Source organism: Symphalangus syndactylus, chromosome 5 (assembly GCF_028878055.3).
Source record: "Symphalangus syndactylus isolate Jambi chromosome 5, NHGRI_mSymSyn1-v2.1_pri, whole genome shotgun sequence".
Taxonomy (NCBI): Eukaryota; Metazoa; Chordata; class Mammalia; order Primates; family Hylobatidae; genus Symphalangus; species Symphalangus syndactylus.
This window is the reverse complement of record NC_072427.2, coordinates 29,003,251-29,024,639: the sequence shown is the minus strand read 5'-3', so window position 1 is coordinate 29,024,639 and position 21,389 is coordinate 29,003,251. Positions and strand designations below refer to the sequence as shown.

Here is a 21,389-nt window from a genome sequence, read left to right as displayed (position 1 = left end):
TCAAATCAAAATGGATCAATGACTTAAATCTAAGACCTCAAACTATGAAACTACTACAAGAAAACAATGGGGAAAATCTCCGGACACTGGTCTGGGCAAAAATTTCTTGAGTAATATACCCCATAAGCACAGGCAACAATGCAAAAATGGACAAATGGGATCATATCAAGTTAAAAAAAAAAAACTTCTGCACAGCAAAGGAAACAATCAACAAAGTGAAGAGACAAACAACAGAATGGGAAAAAATATTTGCAAACTACCCATCTGACAAGGGATTAATAACCAGAATATATAAGGAGCTAAAACAACTCAATAGGAAAAAATCTCATAAACCAATTTTAAAATGGGCAAAAAATATAAATAAACATTTCTCAAGAGAAGACATACAAATGGCAAACAGGCACATGAAAAGGTGCTCAATATCACCGATCATCAGAGAAATGCAAATCAAAACTAAAATGAGCTATCATCTCACCCCAGTTAAAATGGTTTTTATCTAAAACACAGGCAATTAACAAAAGATGGAGAGGATGTGGAAAAAAATGGAACCCTGGTACACTGTTGGTGGGAATGTAAATTAGTATAACCAATATGGAGAACAATTTAGAGGTTCCTCGAAAAAACAAAAATAGAGCTATCATATGATCCGGCAAACCCACTGCTGGGTATATACCCAAAAGAAAAGAAATCAGAATATCAAAGAGATCTGCACTCTCATGTTTGTTGCTGTTCAAAACAGCCAAGATTTACAAGGAAGTGGCCATCATCAGATGAATGGATAAAGAAAATGTACATATACACAATAAAGTGCTTGCTATTCAGCCATAAAAAAAAAAATGAGATCCTGTCATTTGCACTAATATGGATGGAACTGGAGGTCATTATGTAAATGAAATAAGCCAGGCACAGAAAGACAAACATCACATGGTCTCACTTATTTGTGGTAGCTAAATACCATAACAATTGAACTCAGAGAAAATAGAAGGATAGTTACCAAAGTCTGGTAAGGGTAGCAGGGGAGTAGGGGGGAAGAAGGGATAGTTAATGGGTACAAAAAAATGGAAAGAGTGCGTGCAGCAAACCACCATGGCATATGTATACCTATGTAACAAACCTGCGCATTGTGCACATGTATCCCAGAACTTAAAGTATAATAAATAAATATTAACAAATAAAAGGATAAAAAATACAAAAAAAATGGGAAGAATGAATAAGACCTAGTACTGGGGAACACAACAGGCTGGCTATAATTTAATTGTACAGTTTCAAATAACTAAAAGAGTGTAACTAGATTATAATATAAATGATAAATGTTCGAGGGGATGAATACCCCATTTTCCACAAGGTGGTTATTACACACTGCATGCCTGTATCAAAGTATCTCATGTACCCCATAAATATATACACCCACTATGTATCCACAAAAATTAATTTTTAAAGCAGTTCCTCAGCCAAGTGCAGTGGCTCACATTTGTAATCTCAGCACTTTGGGGGACCAAGATGAGAGGACTGCTTGAGCTTACAAGTTTGAGAACAGCCTGGGCAACATAGCAAGACCCTATTTCTACAAAAAATGAAAAAGCTAACCAGGTGTGGTGGCACACACCTATAGTCCCAGCCACTCAGGAGGCTGAGGTGGAAGGACTGCTTGAGCCCAGGAGTTCAAGGCTGCAATGAGCTATGATCATGCCACTGCACTCCAGCCTGGGAAACACAGCAAGACGCTGCCTCTAAAAACATTTTTTAATTAAAATTTAAAAAGAAGCTCTCTCCCTGTATTTTGCAGGTTTTTTAAACTAACTGAAGTACAAAAATAAAGACTTTTTTTTTTTTTTTTTTGAGAAGGAGTCTCACTCTGTTGCTCATGCTGGAGTGCAATGGCGTGATCTCAGCTCACTGCAATCTCCGCCTCCCAGGTTCAAGTGGTTCTCCCACCTCAGCCTCCCGAGTAGCTGGGATTACGGCCATCATGCCTGGCTAATTTTTCTATTTTTGTAGAGATGGGGTTTTACCACGCTGGCCAGGCTGGTCTTGAAGTCCTAATCTCAGGTGACCTACCCACCTCAGCCTCCCAAAGTGCTGGGATCACAGGCGTGAGCCGCTGCGTCTGACCTAAAAGATTTCTTTTTTTTTTTTTTTTTTTTTGAGACAGAGTCTCGCTCTCGCCCAGGCTGGAGTGCAGTGGCACAACCTCGGTTTGGTTCACTGCAAGTTCCGCCTCCTGGGTTCACGCCATTCTCCTGCCTCAGCCTCCCGAGTAGCTGGGACTAGAGGCACCCACCACCACGCCCAGCTAATTTTTTTGTATTTTTAGTAGAGACAGGGTTTCACCGTGTTAGCCAGGATAGTCTCGATCTCCTGGCCTCGTGATCTGCCCGCCTCAGCCTCCCAAAGTGCTGGGATTATAGGCGCGAGCCACTGCGCCTGGGCAAAGATTTATGTCTACCTCTTCTGAGATAATAGTTTATTATATGTGTATCTAAAGGAACATTAAATAACACACTCAATTTGTCAGTTCATATATCTTAATATGTAATTTTTAAAATATAATATGTACTTAAAAATCTATCAACTGGTTTTTTAGTAATTTTTTAGCACACCACAGCCACCATACAGACAGGAGTGCGGCCCCTCCTCCCTAGGAACCCCTACCCCTACTCTTCACTAGGCAGGGCCCATGGCTCATGAATGCAGAACAGTCACCCCAGCCATGGCTGAGCATACCCACAGGTAGTGACACGGAGTTTCCCTGGGAAGAGGCTCCCAAAGGCATACGACAGCCCCTTCGCCACTGCCACAGTAATAGTGCTATCCCTCCTGCCCTTGGACTAGGGGAGGACACAAAGAGCCTAAGGGCTACACTCAAACTTACAGTACATCACAGCAACCATATGGAGAGGAGACCAACCTCTCCTCCCTGCGAGCCTTCAACTCCCTGCTCCCCAACAAGCAGAACCCCAAGCTCATGCCAGCAGTGCAGCCGCCCCATCCCAGTGGCTGAACACCCTCAGTAACAGTGGCTCCACATTTCTTGGAGGTGGAGCCCCTAGGGGCAACCAAAAGCCTCTCTACCACTACCTCTGCCATGGAACAGTACTTGCTACCTTCAGGCTAACAAAGAAACGAAGACCCAAAGTGCCTTATCCACACCTTCGACAAACTGCAATCAACCCAAGGAGAGAAGGCCAGTCTGTCTCCCACGGGTCCCACCCACCCCCTGCTCATCAACAGACAGGGAACCCCCCAGCTTGGGCCCACAGCACAGACCCTCCATCCTGTGATACCACTGCTAAAGTCCCTTCCTCTGCTGGCTCCAAGTTGGGGAGGAAACATCACCCCAGAGCTGCAGTGGGCAGCCTGGGAGCGTCAAGCCACAATCTAAAGGCAGTAGGAGAGGAACCCACATTTGACAGCATTGAGAGGGAGCAAGGTTACAACTGTGAGGAAACCACACAACCAAAGAAGAAGCTATCAACTGACCAATATACTTAAGCACCACCTACTGGATCACATCCCAAAGCTTCAACACCAAAAATACGCTGCTGCATTAGTCCGTTCTCACACTGCTACGAAGAAATACCTGAGACAGGGTAGCTTATAAAGGAAATAGGTTTAATTGACTCACAGTTCCATATGGCTGGAGAGCCCTCAGGAAACTTACAATCATGGCGGAAGGCAAAGGAGAAATAGGCACCTTCTTCACAGAGTGGCAGGACAGAGTGAGTGCTAGCAGGGGAAATGCCAGATACTTATAAAACCATTAGGTCTCATGAGACTCACTCACTATCACAAGAACAGCATGGGGAAAACCACCCCTGTGATCCAATTACCCCCACCTGGTCCCACCCTTGACACATGGGGATTATGGGGATTACAATTCAAGGTGAAATTTGGGTGCAGACACAGAGCCAAACCATATCACTCACATACCCATCCCCATGAAATCAAACAAAAGAAGTCAGCAACAAATGAAGACCTTGCACAAAGCTTCAGTCCTATGAAAACATCCAGAATAGAAGTCTATTAATTACTCAGACTACACTGCAGTTAAAGGGACACCCACACTCAGAGAAAAGAACCAATGCAAGAACTCCAGTAACTCAAATGACCAGAGTGTCATATGTCTTAAAATGACCACATCTGTTCTTTAATAAGGGTTCTTAACCAGGCTGAGCTGGCTGAAATGACAGAAATAGAATTCAGAATATGAATAGGGCCTGTATTCCCAGCACTTTGGGAGGCGGAGGAAGGAGGGTCATCTGAGGTCAGGAGTTCAAGACCAGCCTGGCCAACACAGTGAAACACCATCTCTACAAAAATAAAAATACAAAAATCAGCTGGGCATGATGGCGGGTACCTGTAATCCCAGCTACTCAGGAGGATGAGGCAGGAGAATCGCTTGAACCCAGGAGGTGAAGGTTGCAGTGAGCAGAGATTGCGCCATTGTATTCCAGCCTGGGCGAAAGAGCAAGACTCTGTCTCAAAAAAAAAGAAAAAAAAAGAGAGAATATGGACAGAAACAAAGATCATCGAGATTCCGGAGACAGGCAAAACCCAATCCAAGGAAACTAAGAATCACAATAGGACAACGCAGGAGCTAAAAAATGAAATACCCAGTATAAAAAAGAACCTAATAGATCTAACAGGGCTAAAAAACACACTAAGAATTTCACAATGCAATCACAAGTATTAACAGATTAGATCAAGCTGAGGAAAGAATCTCAGAACTTGAAGGCTGGCTTTCTGAAATAATACTGACAAAAATAAAGAAAAAAGAATGAACAACAAACCTCTGAGAAATGTGGGATTGTGTAAAGAAGTCAAATCTATGAATCACTGGCATCCCTGAAAAGGATGCGGAGAAAACAAACAACTTGAAAAAATACTTCAGGATAGTATCCACAAAAATTTTCCCAACCTTGATAGACAGGCCAGCAGTCAAATTCAGGAAATACAGAGAACCTCGGCAAGATTCTACACAAGAAGATCAACCCCCAAGACATGTAATCATCAGATTTTCCAAGGTTGAAAGAAAAAATATTAAAGGTAGCTTTAATAGAGCGAAAGGGCAGGTTACCTACAAAGGGAACCTTATAAAGCTAACATCAGACCTCTCAGCTACAAGCCAGAAGAGACTGGGGGCCTATATCCAACATTCTTAGAGAAAAAAAATCTTCAACCAAGAATTTCATATCCAGCCAAACTAAACTTGCCAAGCAAAGAAGAAATAAGATCCTTTTCAGACAAGCAAACGTTGAGAGAATTTATGACTACCAGACCTGCCTTACAAGAGATCTTGAAAGCAGCACAAAATATAGAAAGGAAGAACTGCTACCAACCAATACAAAAACACACTTAAATACATAGACCAGGGACACTATAAGGCGCCCACACAAACAAGCCAGCATAATAATCAGCTAACAACAACATGATAGGATCAAATCCACACATATCGCTAACCTTGAATGTAAATGGGCTAAATGCCCCCGCTTAAAAGGCACAGAATGGCAAGTTGGATTAAAAAAAACAAGACCCAATGGTATGCTGTCTTCGAGAGACCCATATCACACCTAAAGACATGCATAGGCTCAAAATAAAGGGATGAAGGGAAATCTACCAAGCAAATGGAAATCAGAAAAAAAGGAGTGGTTACAATCCTAACTTCAGACAAAACAGACTTTGGGCCAACAAAGATAAAAAAAAGACAAAAAAAGGGCATTACATAACGATAAAGGATTCAATTCAACAAGACCGAACTATACTTATATGCATCCAACACAGGAGAAGCACCTAGATTCATAAAGCAAGTTCTTAGAGACCTACAAAGAGACTTAGACTCCCACACAATAAGAGTGGAAGACCTCAATACTCCACTGGCAGTATTAGATCAAGACAGAAAATTAACAAAGATATTCAGGGCCTGAACTCAACATTGTACCAAATGGATCTGATAGATCTCTACAGAACTCTCCAACCAAAAACAACAGAATATACATTCTTCTCATTGCCACATGGCACACATACTCTAAAATCGACCTCATAATTGGACATAAAACAATCCTCAGCAAATGCAAAAAGAACTGAAATCATACCAAACACACTTTCAGACCACAATGTAATAAAAATGGAAGTCAAAACTAAGAAAATCACCCAAAACCATGCAACACATGAAATTAAACAACATGCACCTGAATGAATTCTGAATAAATAATGAAATGAAGACAGAAATCAAGGAGTTCTTTGAAACTAATGAGAACAAAGATACAACATACGAGAATCTCTGGGATCCAGCTAAGGCAATGTTAAGAGGGAAATTCATAGCACTAAACACCCACATCAAAAAGTTGGAAAGATCTCAAATTAACAATCTAACATCACAACTAAGAGAATTACAGAAGCAAGAGCAAATCAACCCGAAAACTAGCAGAAGACAAGATATAAACAAAATCAGAGATGAACCAAGGAAATCAAGACATGAAAAACCTTTCAAAACGATCAATAAATCCAGGAGTTGGTTCTTTGAAAAAATTAATAAGGCCACTAGCTAGACTAATAAAGAAGAAAAGAGAGAATATCCAAATAAACACAACTGGAAATGTCATGTTACCACTGACCCCACAGAAATAAAAATAACCATCAGAAACCACTATGAACGCCTCTATGCATACAAACTGGAAAACCTAGAAGGGATGGATAAATTCCTGGACATATACTCCCTCCCAAGACTGAACCAGGAACAAACTGATTCTCTAAATGGACCAACAATAAACTCTGAAATTGAATCAGTAATAAGTAGCCTACCAACCAAAAAAAGCCTAGGACCAGAAGGATTCACAGCCAAATTCTACCAGATATACAAAGAAAAGCTGGTACTATTCCTACTGAAAGTATTCCAAAAAAATTGAGGAGAAAGAACTTCTCCCCAACTCATTCTATGAAGCCAGTATCATCCTGATACCAAAATCTGGCCGAGACACAACACAAAAAGAAACTTCAAGCCAGTATCTTTGATGAACATTGACACAAAAATCCTCAACAAAATACATGCAAACCAAATTCAGTCGTATATTAAAAATCAAGTAGGCTTCATCCCGGGATGCAAGGTTGCTTCAACATAGGCAAATCAATAAATGTGATTCATCACATAAACAGAACTAAAGAAAAAAAAACCACATAGTTATCTCAATGGATGCAGAAAAAGCTTTCAATATAACTCAACATATCTTCATGTTAAAAACTCTCAATAAATGAGGTATTAAAGGAACATACCTCAAAATAATAAGAGCCATCTATGACAAAGCCACAGCCAACATCATACTGAAAAGGGAAAAGCTGGAAGCACTCCCCTTGAAAACTGGCACAAGACAAAGATGCCTTTTCTCACCACTCCTATTCAATACAGTATTGGAAGTGCTGGCAAGAGCCATCAGGCAAGAGAAAGAAATAAAGGGCATCCAAATAGGAAGGGAGGAAGTCAAAATATCCATTTGCAGATGACTTGATTCTATGTATCTAGAAAACCCACAGTCTCAGCACAAAAGCTCCTTCAGCTGATAAACAACTTCAGCAAAGTTTCAGGATATAAAATCACCGTACAAAAGTCATTAGCATTCTTCCTGTAATCCCAGCACTTTGGGAGGCCAAGGCAGGCTGATCATGAGGTCAGCAGATCTAGACCATCCTGGCCAACATGGTGAAACCCTGTCTCTACTAAAAATACAAAAATTAGCTGGGCATGGTGATGCGCACCTGTAGTACCAGCTACTCAGGAGGCTGAGGCAGGAGAATCGCTTGAACCCAGGAGGCAGAGGTTGTGGTGAGCCGAAACCATGCCACTGCGCTCCAGCCTGGCCACAGAGCGAGACTCCATCTCAAAAAAAACAAAAACAAAAAAGTCATTAGCATTCTTATACACAACAACAGCCAAGCTGAGAGTCAAATCAGGAATGCAATCCAATTCAAAATTGCGACAAAAAAGAATAAAATACCTAGAAATACAGCTAACCAGGGAGGAGAAACATCTCCACAGGAAGAACTACAAAACACTGCTCAAAGAAATCAGAGATGACACAAACAAATGGAAAAACATCCCATGCTCATGAATAGGAAGAATCAATATCATTAAAACAGCCATACTGCCCAAAGCAATTTACAGATTCAATGCTATTCCCATCAAACTACCAATGACATTCTTCACAGAATGATAAAAAACTATTTAAAATTCATGTGGAACCAAAAAAACGCCCAAATAGCCAAGGCAATCCTAAGTTTAAAAAAAAACGCGGCCAGGCGCGGTGGCTCACACCTGTAATCCCAGCACTTTGGGAGGCCAAGGCAGGCAGATCATGAGGTCAGGAGATCGAGACCATCCTGGCTAACACAGTGAAACCCTGTCTCTACTAAAAATACAAAAAAAAAATTAGCCAGGAGTGGCTGCAGGTGCCTGTAGTCCCATCTACTCGGGAGGCTGAGGCAGGAGAATGGCCTGAACCCAGGAGGCGGAGCTTGCAGTGAGCCGAGATCACACCACTGCACTCCAGCCTGGGTGACAGAGCAAGACTCCATCCCCCCCCTCCAAAAAAAAACCCTAGAGGCATCAATGCTACCCAACTTCAAACTATGCTATAAGGCTACAGTAACAAAAACAGCATGGTACTGGTACAAAAACAGACACAAAGACCAATGGAACAGAAGAGAGAGAGCCCAAAAATAAGGCCACACACCTACAACTATCTGATCTTTGTCAAAGAAGACAAAAACAAGATATGGGGAAAGAACTCTCTATTCAATAAATGGTGTTGAGATAACTGGGTAGCCATATGCAGAAGACTGAAACTAGGACCCTTCCTTACACCACACACAAAAATCAACTCAAGATGGATTAAAGACTTAAATGTAAAACCCAAAGCTATAAAAATCCTGGAAGACAACTGGCAATACCATCCTGGACATAGGAACATGCAAAGATTTCTTGACAAAGACACCAAAAGCAATTGACACAAAAGCAAAATTTGACACACGGGATCTAATTAAACTTAAGAGCTTCTGCACAGCAAAAAAAAAAAAAAAAAGTAACAACTTACAGAATGGGAGAAAATTTTTGCAAACTATGCATCTGACAAAGGTTTAATATCTGGCATCTATAATAAATGTAAACAAATTTACAAAACAACCCCATTAAAAAGTAGGCAAAGAACACAAACTCTTTTCCAAATAAGTCATACATGCAGCCAATAAGCATACGAAAAAAAGCTCAGTATCACTGTTCATTAGAGAAACACAAGTCAAAATCACAATGAGATACCATTTCACACCAGTCGGAATGGCTATTACTAAAAAGTCAAAAAAAATAACAGATCTTGGCAAGGTTGTGGAGATAAGAGAATACTTACACACTATTGCTGGGAGTGTAAATTAGTTCGGCCATTATGGAAAGAAGTATGGCGATTCCTCAAAGAGCTAAAAACAGAAATACCATTCAACCCAGCAATCCCATTACTGGGTATATTACTAGAGGAATATAAATCATTCTACCATAAAGACACATGCACGTGAATGTTCACTGCAGCACTATTCACAATAGCAAAGACATGGAATCAACTTAAATGCCCATCAACAACAGATTGGATAAAGAAAATTTGGTACATATATATGATGGAATACTATGTAGCCATAAAAAAGAACAAGATCATGTATTTTGCTGGAACATGAATGGAGCTGGACGCCATTATCCTTAGCAAACTATCGCAGAAACAGAAAACCAAATACTGCATGTCCTCACTTACGAGAGCTAAATTATAAGAACTCATGAACACAAAGAAAGGAACAGCAAACAGAAAGGCCTCCTTGAGGGTGGGAGAAAAAAGAGAAAGAGGAAAAATAACTATTGGGTACTAGGCTTAGTACCTGTGTGATGAAATAATCTGTACAACAAACCCCCATGAAACGAGTTTACCTATATAACAAACCTGCCCATGTAACCCTGAACCTAAAATAAAGGTTAAAATACATATACATATGTAAGAAATATATACACGTATATGTGTATATATGTGCATATATAAGTATATATCTTTATATGTATATATTAAAAACATACATATATGTATATGTTTTTAACCTTTTTTACATATATATGTATATAAAATCATTGGTGCCTTTGTGTGTGGGGATGGGGGATTCTTTGTGAACTCACAATGATATCATGATTAGAAGCCCATGTTTTTCTCATATGAAATTTTATTTTATATAATACATACTATATACTTAAAAATATAAAAATAATTGTCCAAAAAATCAAAAGTTAGCCAGGCACAGTGGTGTACACCTGTGGTCCCAGCCACTCTGGAGGCTGAGGTGGGAGAATTACTTGAGCCCAGGAGGTCAAGTGATTCTGTGAGCTGTGACTGTGCCACCGTACTCAGCCTGGGCAACAGTGAGACCTTATCTCAAAAAATTAAATTAAATTAATAAAATAAAATAACAACATATGAAAAGTTCAGAGAAAATAACTATGGATTAAAAAGCTAACTATAATTATGCTAAACACTTTCAAAAGATAAAGTAGGCTTGTGTTCTCCAAAATTTTATTAGAGCAATTTAAAATTTTTGTAGTCCAAATATCTTTACTATCCTACAACCTAAAGGCATCATTATATCAAGAAAGAAAATCATAAAAGAACCGGCAAACATGGAAGGCATAGCAGAGGAGCTAAGAGCATAAACTGTGGAAATTAACCACTGAGGGCTGAATGTAGTGGTTCATGCCTATAACCCCAGCACTTTGGGAGGCCAAGGCAGGTGGATCACTTGAGGCCAGGAGTTTTGGACGAGCCTGGCCAACATGGTGAAACCCCGTCTCTATTAAAAATACAAAAATTAGCCGGGCATGGTGACACATGACTGTAGTCCCAGGTTCTGGGGTGGCTGAGGCACGAGAACTGCTTGAACCCAAGAGGAAGAGGGTACAGTGAGCCAAGATCACGCCACTGCACTCCAGCCTGGGCAACAGGGTGACACTGCCTCAAAGAAAAAAAAAAGTTAAAAAAAAAAAAAAAGAAAAGAAATTAACTGCCTGGGTTCAAACCCTGGCTGTATCATTTACTAGCAAGTTACATGCCTTCTCTCTGCCTCAGTTTCTTTTTGTAACAAAACTTCAATGTAAGTGAGGATAACTGTAATGCTTACATCAAAGGGTATGAGAACCAAATAAATTAATATCTTTAAAGTATTTAGTACAAGTCACACTGATTACTATATACACGTTTTAAAAAAGTACATTAAATTTTTATTTAGATAAATATTCAAATCCTGCTAAATAAGATTTTCATAATTTATAATACATTCAGAAATTGAAATTAAAAGTAAATAAGTAAAAAAGTTATAGATGCTGTACCTGTTTAGTAGTTTTATGAGTGCCTTGAATCGTCCTCTTAGATTTTCCACCAGTTTGACATTTAGGTTTTCCTTCAAGGCAAGAAAAAAATAAGTATGTAGATATACAGAATGATAGATAATATAAAATTGAATTAGATAATGTAAACCTAAACTACGCAAATCGTTCAGGCATACTAACATTTAATCTCCTTCCAGAGACCACAGCATAGTACAGTCTGTTCATGGTCAATATAAACCGATATAATTAAAACAACAACAACAACAAATTTTCAAAGTCCCAGAGACTGCTATTATTGAATACCTTTCTCTGAATAGGAATAAATCAACATCTTAAAGAAGTCAGATACTCTGACAACTTTTAAAAACAAAGTCCAGTTACTGGTACCCCTCAACTTCTATATAAATCTGGAAATAGTTCTTTAAGTTCAAATTTCATTTCAACAATAAAATTAAGACTATATGTTTCCTATATAAAACCCCAATATTTTGTTTTAATTTATCTGATACATGAAATGCACAATTTCAATGCGAAAAGTGAGGTTTCAGTTCTTTGTATTTTTTCACTCATTCTTTTTTATAAGAAAGACACCAACTACTGTTTTGTAATTACTATTCTCAACAGCAATTCAAAACAGAAATAAAATTCTTTTTTTTTTTTTTTACTTTTATTTTAGGTCCAGGGGTACATGTGCAGGTTTGTTATACAGGCAAATTACATTTCACAGGGGTTTGGTGCACAGATTATTTCATCACTCAGGTAATTAGCATAAGTAACTGATAGGTAGTTTTTCAATCCTCACTCTCCTCCCACCCTCTACCCTCATGTAGGCCCTGGTGTCTTTTGCTCCCTTCTTTGTGTCCATGTATATGTACTCAATGTTTAGTTTCCACTTATAAATGAGAACGTGCAGTATTTGGTTTTCTGTTCTTGCATTAGTTCACTTACGATAATGATCTCCAGCTCCATCCATATTGCTGCAAATAACATGATTTCATTCTTTTTATGGCTACGTAGTAGTCCATGGTGTATATATATACCACATTTTCTTTATTCAGTCTACCATTGATGGCCATTTAGGTTGATTCCATGTTTTTGCTACTGTAAGTAGTGCTGTGATGAACATACACGTACGTGTATCTTTATGGTAGAACAATTTATATTCTTTGAGTATATACTCAGTAATTAGATTGCTGGGTCAAATGGCAGTTCTGTTTTTAACTCTGAGTAATCACCAAAGTGCTTTCCACAATGGCCGAACTAATTTACATTCTCACCAGTAGTGTGTAAGTGTTCCTTTTTCTCTGCAACCTCTCCAGCATTTCAAAATAGGAATAAAATTCTATAATGTATAACAATAATTCTCCCTTCTGCAAAGTAATTTTTGGGCCAGGTCCCCTGAAGCAGTATACGTGAGCCATAACACACAGGTACCTAACTATCAACTTATCTGACATTAAGTGGGACACCCTCACTGTTCCAACGGGGTGAAGGGAGAGAATGCTACACTAACCTACAGAGCCACAGCCTTTAATTATATAAAACAATCTACCAGCAAGTTTTCTTAGAATATCCAGCAGAAAAACCAGCTTAGAATAAGCACAAGCTGTAATGTACCAGCAGGTTTTTAGAATATCCAGCAGAAAAACCAGCTTAGAAACAGAAATAATACAAAGGAGCGAACTTTTTTTAAGTGGAATTATCCTCAGAAACACCTAAGTATATATTATAGTCATAAAACAAGAACAAGCTGCTATTAAAAACTTAGTTTTTAATTGCCTCTATGTGGCAAAGTTTTAACAATATAAAATAATCCTTAACAAAAAGTGTAAATGTTAATATTCTTCTCTTGTCATCATTACTACAGATACTCAGAAAGTTCTAATTATCTGTGCTTACAGTTTTTCGGTTTTTGGTGTTTTTTTTTTTTTTTTGAGACACAGTCTCACTCTGTCCCCCAGGCTGGAGTGCAGTGGCGCGATCTCAGCTTACTGCAACCTCTGCCTCCCAGGTTCAAGCCTCCCGGGTAGCTAGGATTACAGGCGCCCACTGCCATGCCCGGCTAATTGTTTTGTATTTTAGTAGAGACGAGGTTTCACCATGTTGCCCAGGCTGGTCTCGAACTCCTGAGCTCAGGCAATCCACCTGCCTCAGCCTCCCAAAGTACTACGATTACAGACGTGAGCCACTGTACCCGGCCTGTGCTTACAGTTTTATTATGTTACAACAGTCACAAATGAAGCTTTAAAATTGTACTGGCCAATTATTTATGTTCTTGTATGAAAAATCAGGTTATGTACAGATGTTTGATTATTATACTTCCTTTGTTTTTTGAATAGAAACAACTTTAATAGAAACACCTTTGAACTATTTTGTGTTCAGAATAACCCATGGAAAATGAGAGAATACAATTTCATATAAAAATATTTATAATACACAGAATTTTTTTTTACTTTTGTAATAAATCACGTTGATATGTACTTTTATCAAAGAAACGAATAGTAAGCTCCTTGTGGAAAGATTAGCTGTTAAGCAGCTGAATTTCAAAAGATAAATCCAATTTTCCCCTCTATTTGATAGTTTTTGTGATTCAAAATAACTGCTCTCTAAAAATAGCTAGGAAAACTGAGAAAGAAAAGCTACAGGGGAAGACAGGTCCAAGCAGGCATTTTAAAATACTATAGTGCCTCCATAATTAAAATAGTATGACACTCACACATGAATTAGGTAAACAGACTAGCAGAATGGAATACAATTACATATGGAAATTCACTCTACAGAAAAGGTGGAATCTCAAATAACTAGGGCAAAGATAAACTTTATAACAAATTATGCTGAGGCAACTTGTTAGCTATAAGGAAAAAGATAAAATTAGATCCATACCACACACTATATGTAAGAATAAACTACAAATGGATCAGAGGACCAAATGTAAAAAAGATAAAGATTTAAAACATTCTTTAAAGAAAATTTTAAATAAAATAAAATGTAAAAATAAATTTAAGAGAATAAAACAGGTGAGTGAATTCTTGTTTAGCTTGAAACATCTTGTGTAAAGATGTTCTCAAAGAATGGAAACATGATTAGAACATGTCAAAAGGAACAAGAACCAAGTTAAAGGGTCTCCCATTTGAAAAACCGAGAACAATTTAAGCATCAAAATAGAGTAACTGTACCCCATTAAATACCATAAGAAGCCATGAGTCCACACAAACTGAAAATATAAATACATACATACATAAAAATAAAGAGGAGGCCGGGCGCGGTGGCTCACGCTTGTAATCCCAGCACTTTACGAGGCCGAGGCGGGCGAATCACGAGGTCAGGAGATCGAGACCACGGTGAAACCCCGTCTCTACTAAAAATATAAAAAAAAAAAAAATTAGCCGGGCGTGGTGGCGGGCGCCTGTAGTCCCAGCTACTCGGAGAGGCTGAGGCAGGAGAATGGCGTGAACCCGGGAGGCGGAGCTTGCAGTGAGCCGAGATTGCGCCACTGAACTCCAGCCTGGGTGACAGAGCGAGACTCTGTCTCAAAAAAAAAAAATAAAATAAAAAAAAAAAAAAAAAATAAAGAGGAGATGGCAAAGCTCTTCCTTATATTAGAAGGCTAACAAATGCAGAAGGAATGATGGAGTTAACAAATCACCACTTTGCAACCACCAGAGGTATAACATAAGCCAAGGATTATTAATAGAAGCTAAAAGTAGTGATTGTACTGTTTCAACAAAAACAGGATATTTACATAGTTTCAAACTATCTTACCACAAATTACTCATTAGTTACACAGGAAAAAGTAAGTTACTTTACAGTAGAGAAATCTGGCAGACAACACTTAAAGCAACTGATTAAATTAACGAGACAGTTATTATGAACCTCCTCTGATAACTGAAAAGGACACATCATTTCTTTTTTTTTTTTTTTTTTATACTTTAGGTTTTAGGGTACATGTGCACAATGTGCAGGTTTGTTACATATGTATCCATGTGCCATGCTGATTTCCTGCACCCATTAACTCGTCATTTAGCATTAGGTATATCTCCTAATGCTGTCCCTCCCGCCTCCCCCAACCCCACAACAGTCCCCGGAGTGTGATGTTCCCCTTCCTGAAGGACACATCATTTCTACAGAATTCCTACTAAAAACACCTACCTGAATCTAGTCATGAAAAGATATCAGACAAACCTAACTGTGAGGAATATTCTACAAGCCCTCAGAAAATTTCAAAGTGAGGTATGCCAACCTCCTGTCTTCTGTATCTCTATCCAATCTTCAACATCCCCGAAACAGTGGCTTCACACTGCCTCTAGCCATTAAAGGGAGGGGAGAGATGATTGTTTTTTCTTGTTCAAATAATGAGAACTAAAGAAATATCTTCTATTTTCTACAGTATTACATTAAATTGCACCTAACTATGGTAAATATGATTTTTAAAAAACCTTTAATTTTCATAAGAATTTAATAAAAGAAAAAACCTAAATGTATTAGTCCATTTTCATACTGCTTATAAAGAACTGTCTGAAACCGGGTAATTTATAAAGGAAAGGGCTTTAATCGACTCATAGTTCAGTATGGCTGGGGAGGCCAGGAAACTTGCAATCATGGTGGAAGGAGAAGGGCAAGCAAGGCGCCTTCTTTACAAGGCAGCAGGAAGGAGAAGTACCGAGTGCAGGGGAAAGAGCCCCTTATAAAACCATCACATTTCATGAGAACTCACTCACTGTCACGATAACAGCATGGGGGAACCACTCCCATGATCCAATTACCTCCACATGGTCTCTCCCTTGACACATGGGGATTATGGGGATTATAATTCAAGGTGAGATTTGGGTGGGGAGACAAAACCTAATCATATCACTAAATCTCTTATCACTTTAAAAAGCCCTAATCTGCTGGTCATAATAACACAATAAACCCAATTTCAAATTTCACTATTATCTGAAAAAGCGAAACTAACAATAAGGCTTTTATAAAACCATGTGTGTATAAAAACAACAAAAAATTATTTCTTATTTAACATACCAATCAGCCCAAGAGGTCTAATTGCAAACAGTTTTCAGTCTATCTCTTTAGGACTAAATACATCCTTCTTATTTACAACAAAAATGAAACTAATTTTTTAAATACATACCATCATCATCTTTGCTTTCAAGTGGAACACTCCAAGCTATTAGGTTTCTTGCTGTACGACCCTCCTCTGCAACTATTCTCCTTACTTTGTCATGACTATTGGAGCGCTGGAATGAAGCCTATGTATGGAAAAGACGGTACTTATTAGATTATTAGATATTAGATTAGTCAAAATATATATTTAACAAAGTCATTATTTCTCACATTTTTCTCAGAAAGAAAACACTTAAAACTAATTTGGGATGTGGCAGGTGGTTAAATAGAGAAAAGAAAGTCACAAGTCTTTTTTAAATCTAAAAACACTGAATTTTGTAACTTTTAAAAAATAAACAAATTATTTAAATAATAAATATAATCTAAGGTTTGAAAAAGTGGCCTGAAGAGCACAAACACTGCTGTGGACTAATATCTGCACCATCCCTCACATATCAACAAGTCCAAGAGTGAAAGAGACCAGTTTTTACAAACATCCTATATATTTCCCCTAAAAGACCTCTTCAGCATAAAATATTTTGGAAAACTCTTTTTTTAATTCTCTAGAGATTGTGCTAAAGTAAGTAAACATTCCATTTTTAGCTACATAATGTTATCTCCAAGTTATTAGGATTCAAATAATAATTGCTGTTAACAGGTAAATTTAAATTGCAATTTTTAAAACTCAAACTATTGCACAGAACATGTGTAATTTCTTGCTTGCTCTATCCCGCCTGGCCTAAGAACAAAGGCCTACAGGTTCAGCCCCACCAACACCCTGTGCCAGCTGGGAGCCAGGTCCAGTAAAATAAAGGAAATTGCTTCCCCACTAATGAATGTCATATCAAAATAGTCTGTTTTTATAAGCCAAGTATCTATGAGAAGAAAGAGATCATAAAGCACCCATACGAACAAGAGGATACAGCCTCCTTATCTAATCCTTAAATCTGTGTGGGAAACCTGCCTCTTTGTGAAACAAGTTCACCACTGGGCCAGCCCAAAATCCCAGTCCAATTAGTAGGTGCCTCCATGCCCTCCTATAGTTCTTGCGAGCCTGGACTTTTAGCATTCCTGGAATCCTAAAGCATAGTACATTTAACGAGGCAATTACTATGCGCAAAAGCATCAAGTAAGAGACTGAAGAGAATATAAAGAAAATATAAAGTATTGTGCTTGTCCTCAAAGAGCTAACAATCCAAGTAAATGAAGCAAACATGTAAGAGAAAAAAATAATATATGAATTAACAAGTATGGTAGATAGTCTCCAAAGATGCCTCCCTTGGTGTTCATGGCCTCATGTAATCCACTCCCCTTGAATATGCCTCTGTGACTTGCTTTCTGACCAATAAAATGAGGCAGAAAGGACACTGCATAACTTCTGAGACTGGGTCATCAGAAGCTTTGCAGCCTCCACCTGAGTCTCTTACAATGCTCCCTCTTAGGGTAGTCACTCTTAAAATCCAGCTGTCATGCCATGAGAAGCCCAAGCCACAAGTAGAGAGACCACACATGGGCAGCACTCTGGTTGGCAGGCCCTAGCTGAACTCCCAGAGGACAGCATCCTCTGCCCACTGTGTGAGTGAGCCATTTTGGACATTCCAGCCCAGCTGAGCCCCTAGAAAACTGCTGCCATGCCAGTACCCAAGCCAACATCACATCACAAAAATCACCCAGTCAACTCACAGAATGAGATAATAGGAACTAGATGAATGCACCCTAACACACAATATACACACCTGGATCTATTTGTATACAGATATTAAAAACTGTGAGTTTATAATGATTGATTTCAATCCTATGCCACAGGGCTCATTTCAGCCTTTTGCTTTGCTTGTCTGAAACTTCTTTCTCCAACATAAGATCCCCAGCTTTCGTTATCTACAATCTATTTACTTATCTGTTCAATTCTAATATATACATAAAGTAGTTTCAAAATTGCTAACCCATACTCCTACGAGAAACACATTTACTAATGACATTACAGCATTTATGTATGGTTCTTATCTTTAACCTTACAATATCCAAAGTACTGTTTGCCAAAATCATGTAATTAGTTCTCATCTTCACCTGGGAGTATGTTACTATTTGCCTTCCAGTTTGGATTCTCCCCACCTACTGGTTAATTTTTATTCTTTTGGGGAATATGTGAAGAAAAAGCAATACATTATTTTCAAATGAAGGAAGTTAATGAGTAGCATCACTTCAGGGAAAGAAAAAAAGTCACTATAGTACACTGTAGAGCAAGGGTCAGTAAAGATTTTCTACAAAGGGCCAGATAATAAATATTTTTTTTATTTTAGGCTCTGCAGGCCATAAGATCTCTGTAACAACTACTCAATTTTGCCATTTTATGTGAAGCAGCCATAGTCAATATGTAAACAAATAATGTGGCTGTATGGTAAGAAGCCAATTGTGAGATAAACAGATACATATTACTTGTCATTTTGAAATAAATTCAAATTACTAAAAAGTTATAAATTCACACAAAGAATATCAAACATACCCTTACACATTTTTTCCTGAAGCATTTGAAAACACTCTGCAGTTATACTCCTTGGCAGTAAATACTTCACTATGTATTTTATATATGTAAGGATACTCTCCTATAGCACTATACTATAACAAAATCGGCCAGGCGCGGTGGCTCACGCCTGTAATCCCAGCACTTTGGGAGGCCGAGGCGGGTGGATCACAAGGTCAGGAGATCGAGACCATCCTGGCTAACACGGTGAAACCTCGTCTCTGCTAAAAATACAAAAAATTAGCTGGGCGCAGTGGCGGGCGCCTGTAGTCCCAGCTACTCAGGAGGCTGAGGCAGGAGAATGGCATGAACCCGGGAGGCGGAGCTTGCAGTGAGCCGAGATAGTGCCACTGCAGTCCAGCCTGGGCGAAAGAGTGAGACTCCATCTCAAAAAAAAAAAAATCAGGAAATTATCACTGATACAGAATTATTATTTAAATTACAGCATTTACATTTTACCAAGTGTCCCATTAATCTCTGACAGTATAAAATAAAGTTGAGAAAAAGATATAAGCCCAATTCTCCCAGAAGCTCTGCAAACCCCAAAGAGGATAAATACAAAGAAAACCACACTTAAGCATATCACAGAAAAACTGATGATAAACTGAAACAAAGAGAAAAATCTTGAGTACAGAGGAGAGGGAAAAATCAACTCATTACCTTTAAAGCAACAGCCGTAAGACTGACAGCCTTGCATTGTCCAGGAAGCGATAAAAGTAATAATTTATAATAAACTCTAATAAATTGGTAACTTATTGCCTATTTAGTGGTATAGTAGGGTCAAAATCCTGACTGAAAACGGTTCAAAACAGAATGATGAGAAAAATGGAGATACTGAGTATTAAGATACTTTGAGTTTCGCCACAAAGGAGAACAAAGAAATAAATGAACAGAATGGATTTTTAAGATGAGTGATAGTATATCATACTTTCATACCGATGGGAATGATCCAGTACAGAGAGAAATTGTGTTATGGTAAGAAAGAGGGAATGACAATAGGTGCTATATCTGTGAGTGACAGGAATCAGGTTTCGGTACAAAAATGAATGAACTAACCAACTAATATCCAACTACCAGAAAAACAAAGACTACGTTCTTCTACTCTAATTCTCTGTGATGAGAGTCTAACCCAAATTTTCCTCTCCAGAACTTGTCACTTTTTACGTCTTTAACATAAACATCTGTACCCACATTCCTTCATTCCTCTGACCTTACCCTGAATATCCATGTGTCATCTACTTACCTGACTCATTAAGCTTTCACTGAAACTCATTTGTCTGTGATCACTGTCCAAACCCCATTCAGTGTCCTCTAGATTTGCAAAAGTCACTTCTCTACTCATTCCCATACTTTCCAATCAATGTAACACCAGAAAACTTCCTCCTTTAGCTTAAGCACATCTCCCATTAAGTACTGGTCAGTTCTATCTAACTTACACTGGCATCTATCATTTAGCATTGTTCTAACCAAGGGTATCACTATGGCTTGCAGGCCAAATGAACAAGTATAAATAGATGGCCTACTTTTCAGCTGTACTTCAGATACTTCCCTTACACAATCACAGAACATCCTGTGAGAGAGAGAGAGAGAGACTGAGTGTGTGTGTGTGTGTGTGTATGTGCATGTGTGTGTATCAGGTCATAAAATTCACTATGCCATACATTACATTCTAAGTCAAGAGTCTTCACAAAATAATGAGTTTCCAAAAACTAAAATGGATAATCACAAAAATAGCAATGTTGTAACACTAGACCAGAAAACTTCAAATCTAATATCCTTTACCTCCATAAACATTCCAGCTCCACTATAAATTTTACCAAGTTGGCTCTTTTTTATTTAGTATATATACACAGACACACATTCAAAGAAAAACCACTAGCTCAAGACTTTGATTTTATTCTTAATTCCAATACTTAATAAGCAAAAACATCATAACTACTCATCTTACTACAAGATCTGATTGAAAATCATTTTTCATTTCAAAGCACAGATGCTTTTTGTAATACATGCTGAATGGACTCCTTTCAGTAAAAACCCATAAATTCTAATGATTTTTAGTAATCCAATTCTTATAAAAATGTCAGTAGTAATGTAAATAAAATAGTTTTAAGCATTTTAATATCAGTATCAGGGTCTGAAATGCAATAAATGGTTCTGAGATACTTCATAAAATAGATGTCTATTTCAAACAGTATTTTTTTTTTAACCTAGGTTCTTTTCTCACAGGAGTCTTCAACAAAATATGTGTACTTTCATCTAAAGTCACAGTGTGCCACCTAGTGCTGTATGGAGATTTTACAGAGGCCTGTTCAAATAATGTTTCAACTAAAAGTATAAAGATCAGTCTTCAGTGAAAGTTTTTATGTTCAAATC

General features: G+C 38.2%; 1 protein-coding gene across 12 annotated transcripts in view; it reads right to left on the bottom strand.

Annotated features, from left to right (window-relative positions):
- The window catches only part of SCAPER (S-phase cyclin A associated protein in the ER), a 581,035-nt gene that overhangs the window by 522,252 nt on the left and 37,394 nt on the right, over window positions 1-21,389 (bottom strand). For 10 of the 12 annotated variants that reach the window (XM_055277642.2, XM_063638678.1, XM_055277646.2 and 7 more), the window contains exons 3-4: window positions 16,524-16,641; window positions 11,396-11,466 (exon numbers count right to left, since the gene is read on the bottom strand). In XM_055277642.2, coding sequence (XP_055133617.2) covers window positions 11,396-11,466; window positions 16,524-16,641 — 189 coding nt within the window. Of the gene's footprint in view, window positions 1-4,357; window positions 4,476-11,395; window positions 11,467-16,523; window positions 16,642-21,389 lie in introns of those variants that run through there. The other 2 variants (XM_063638683.1, XM_063638679.1) reach the window with 2 other exon arrangements.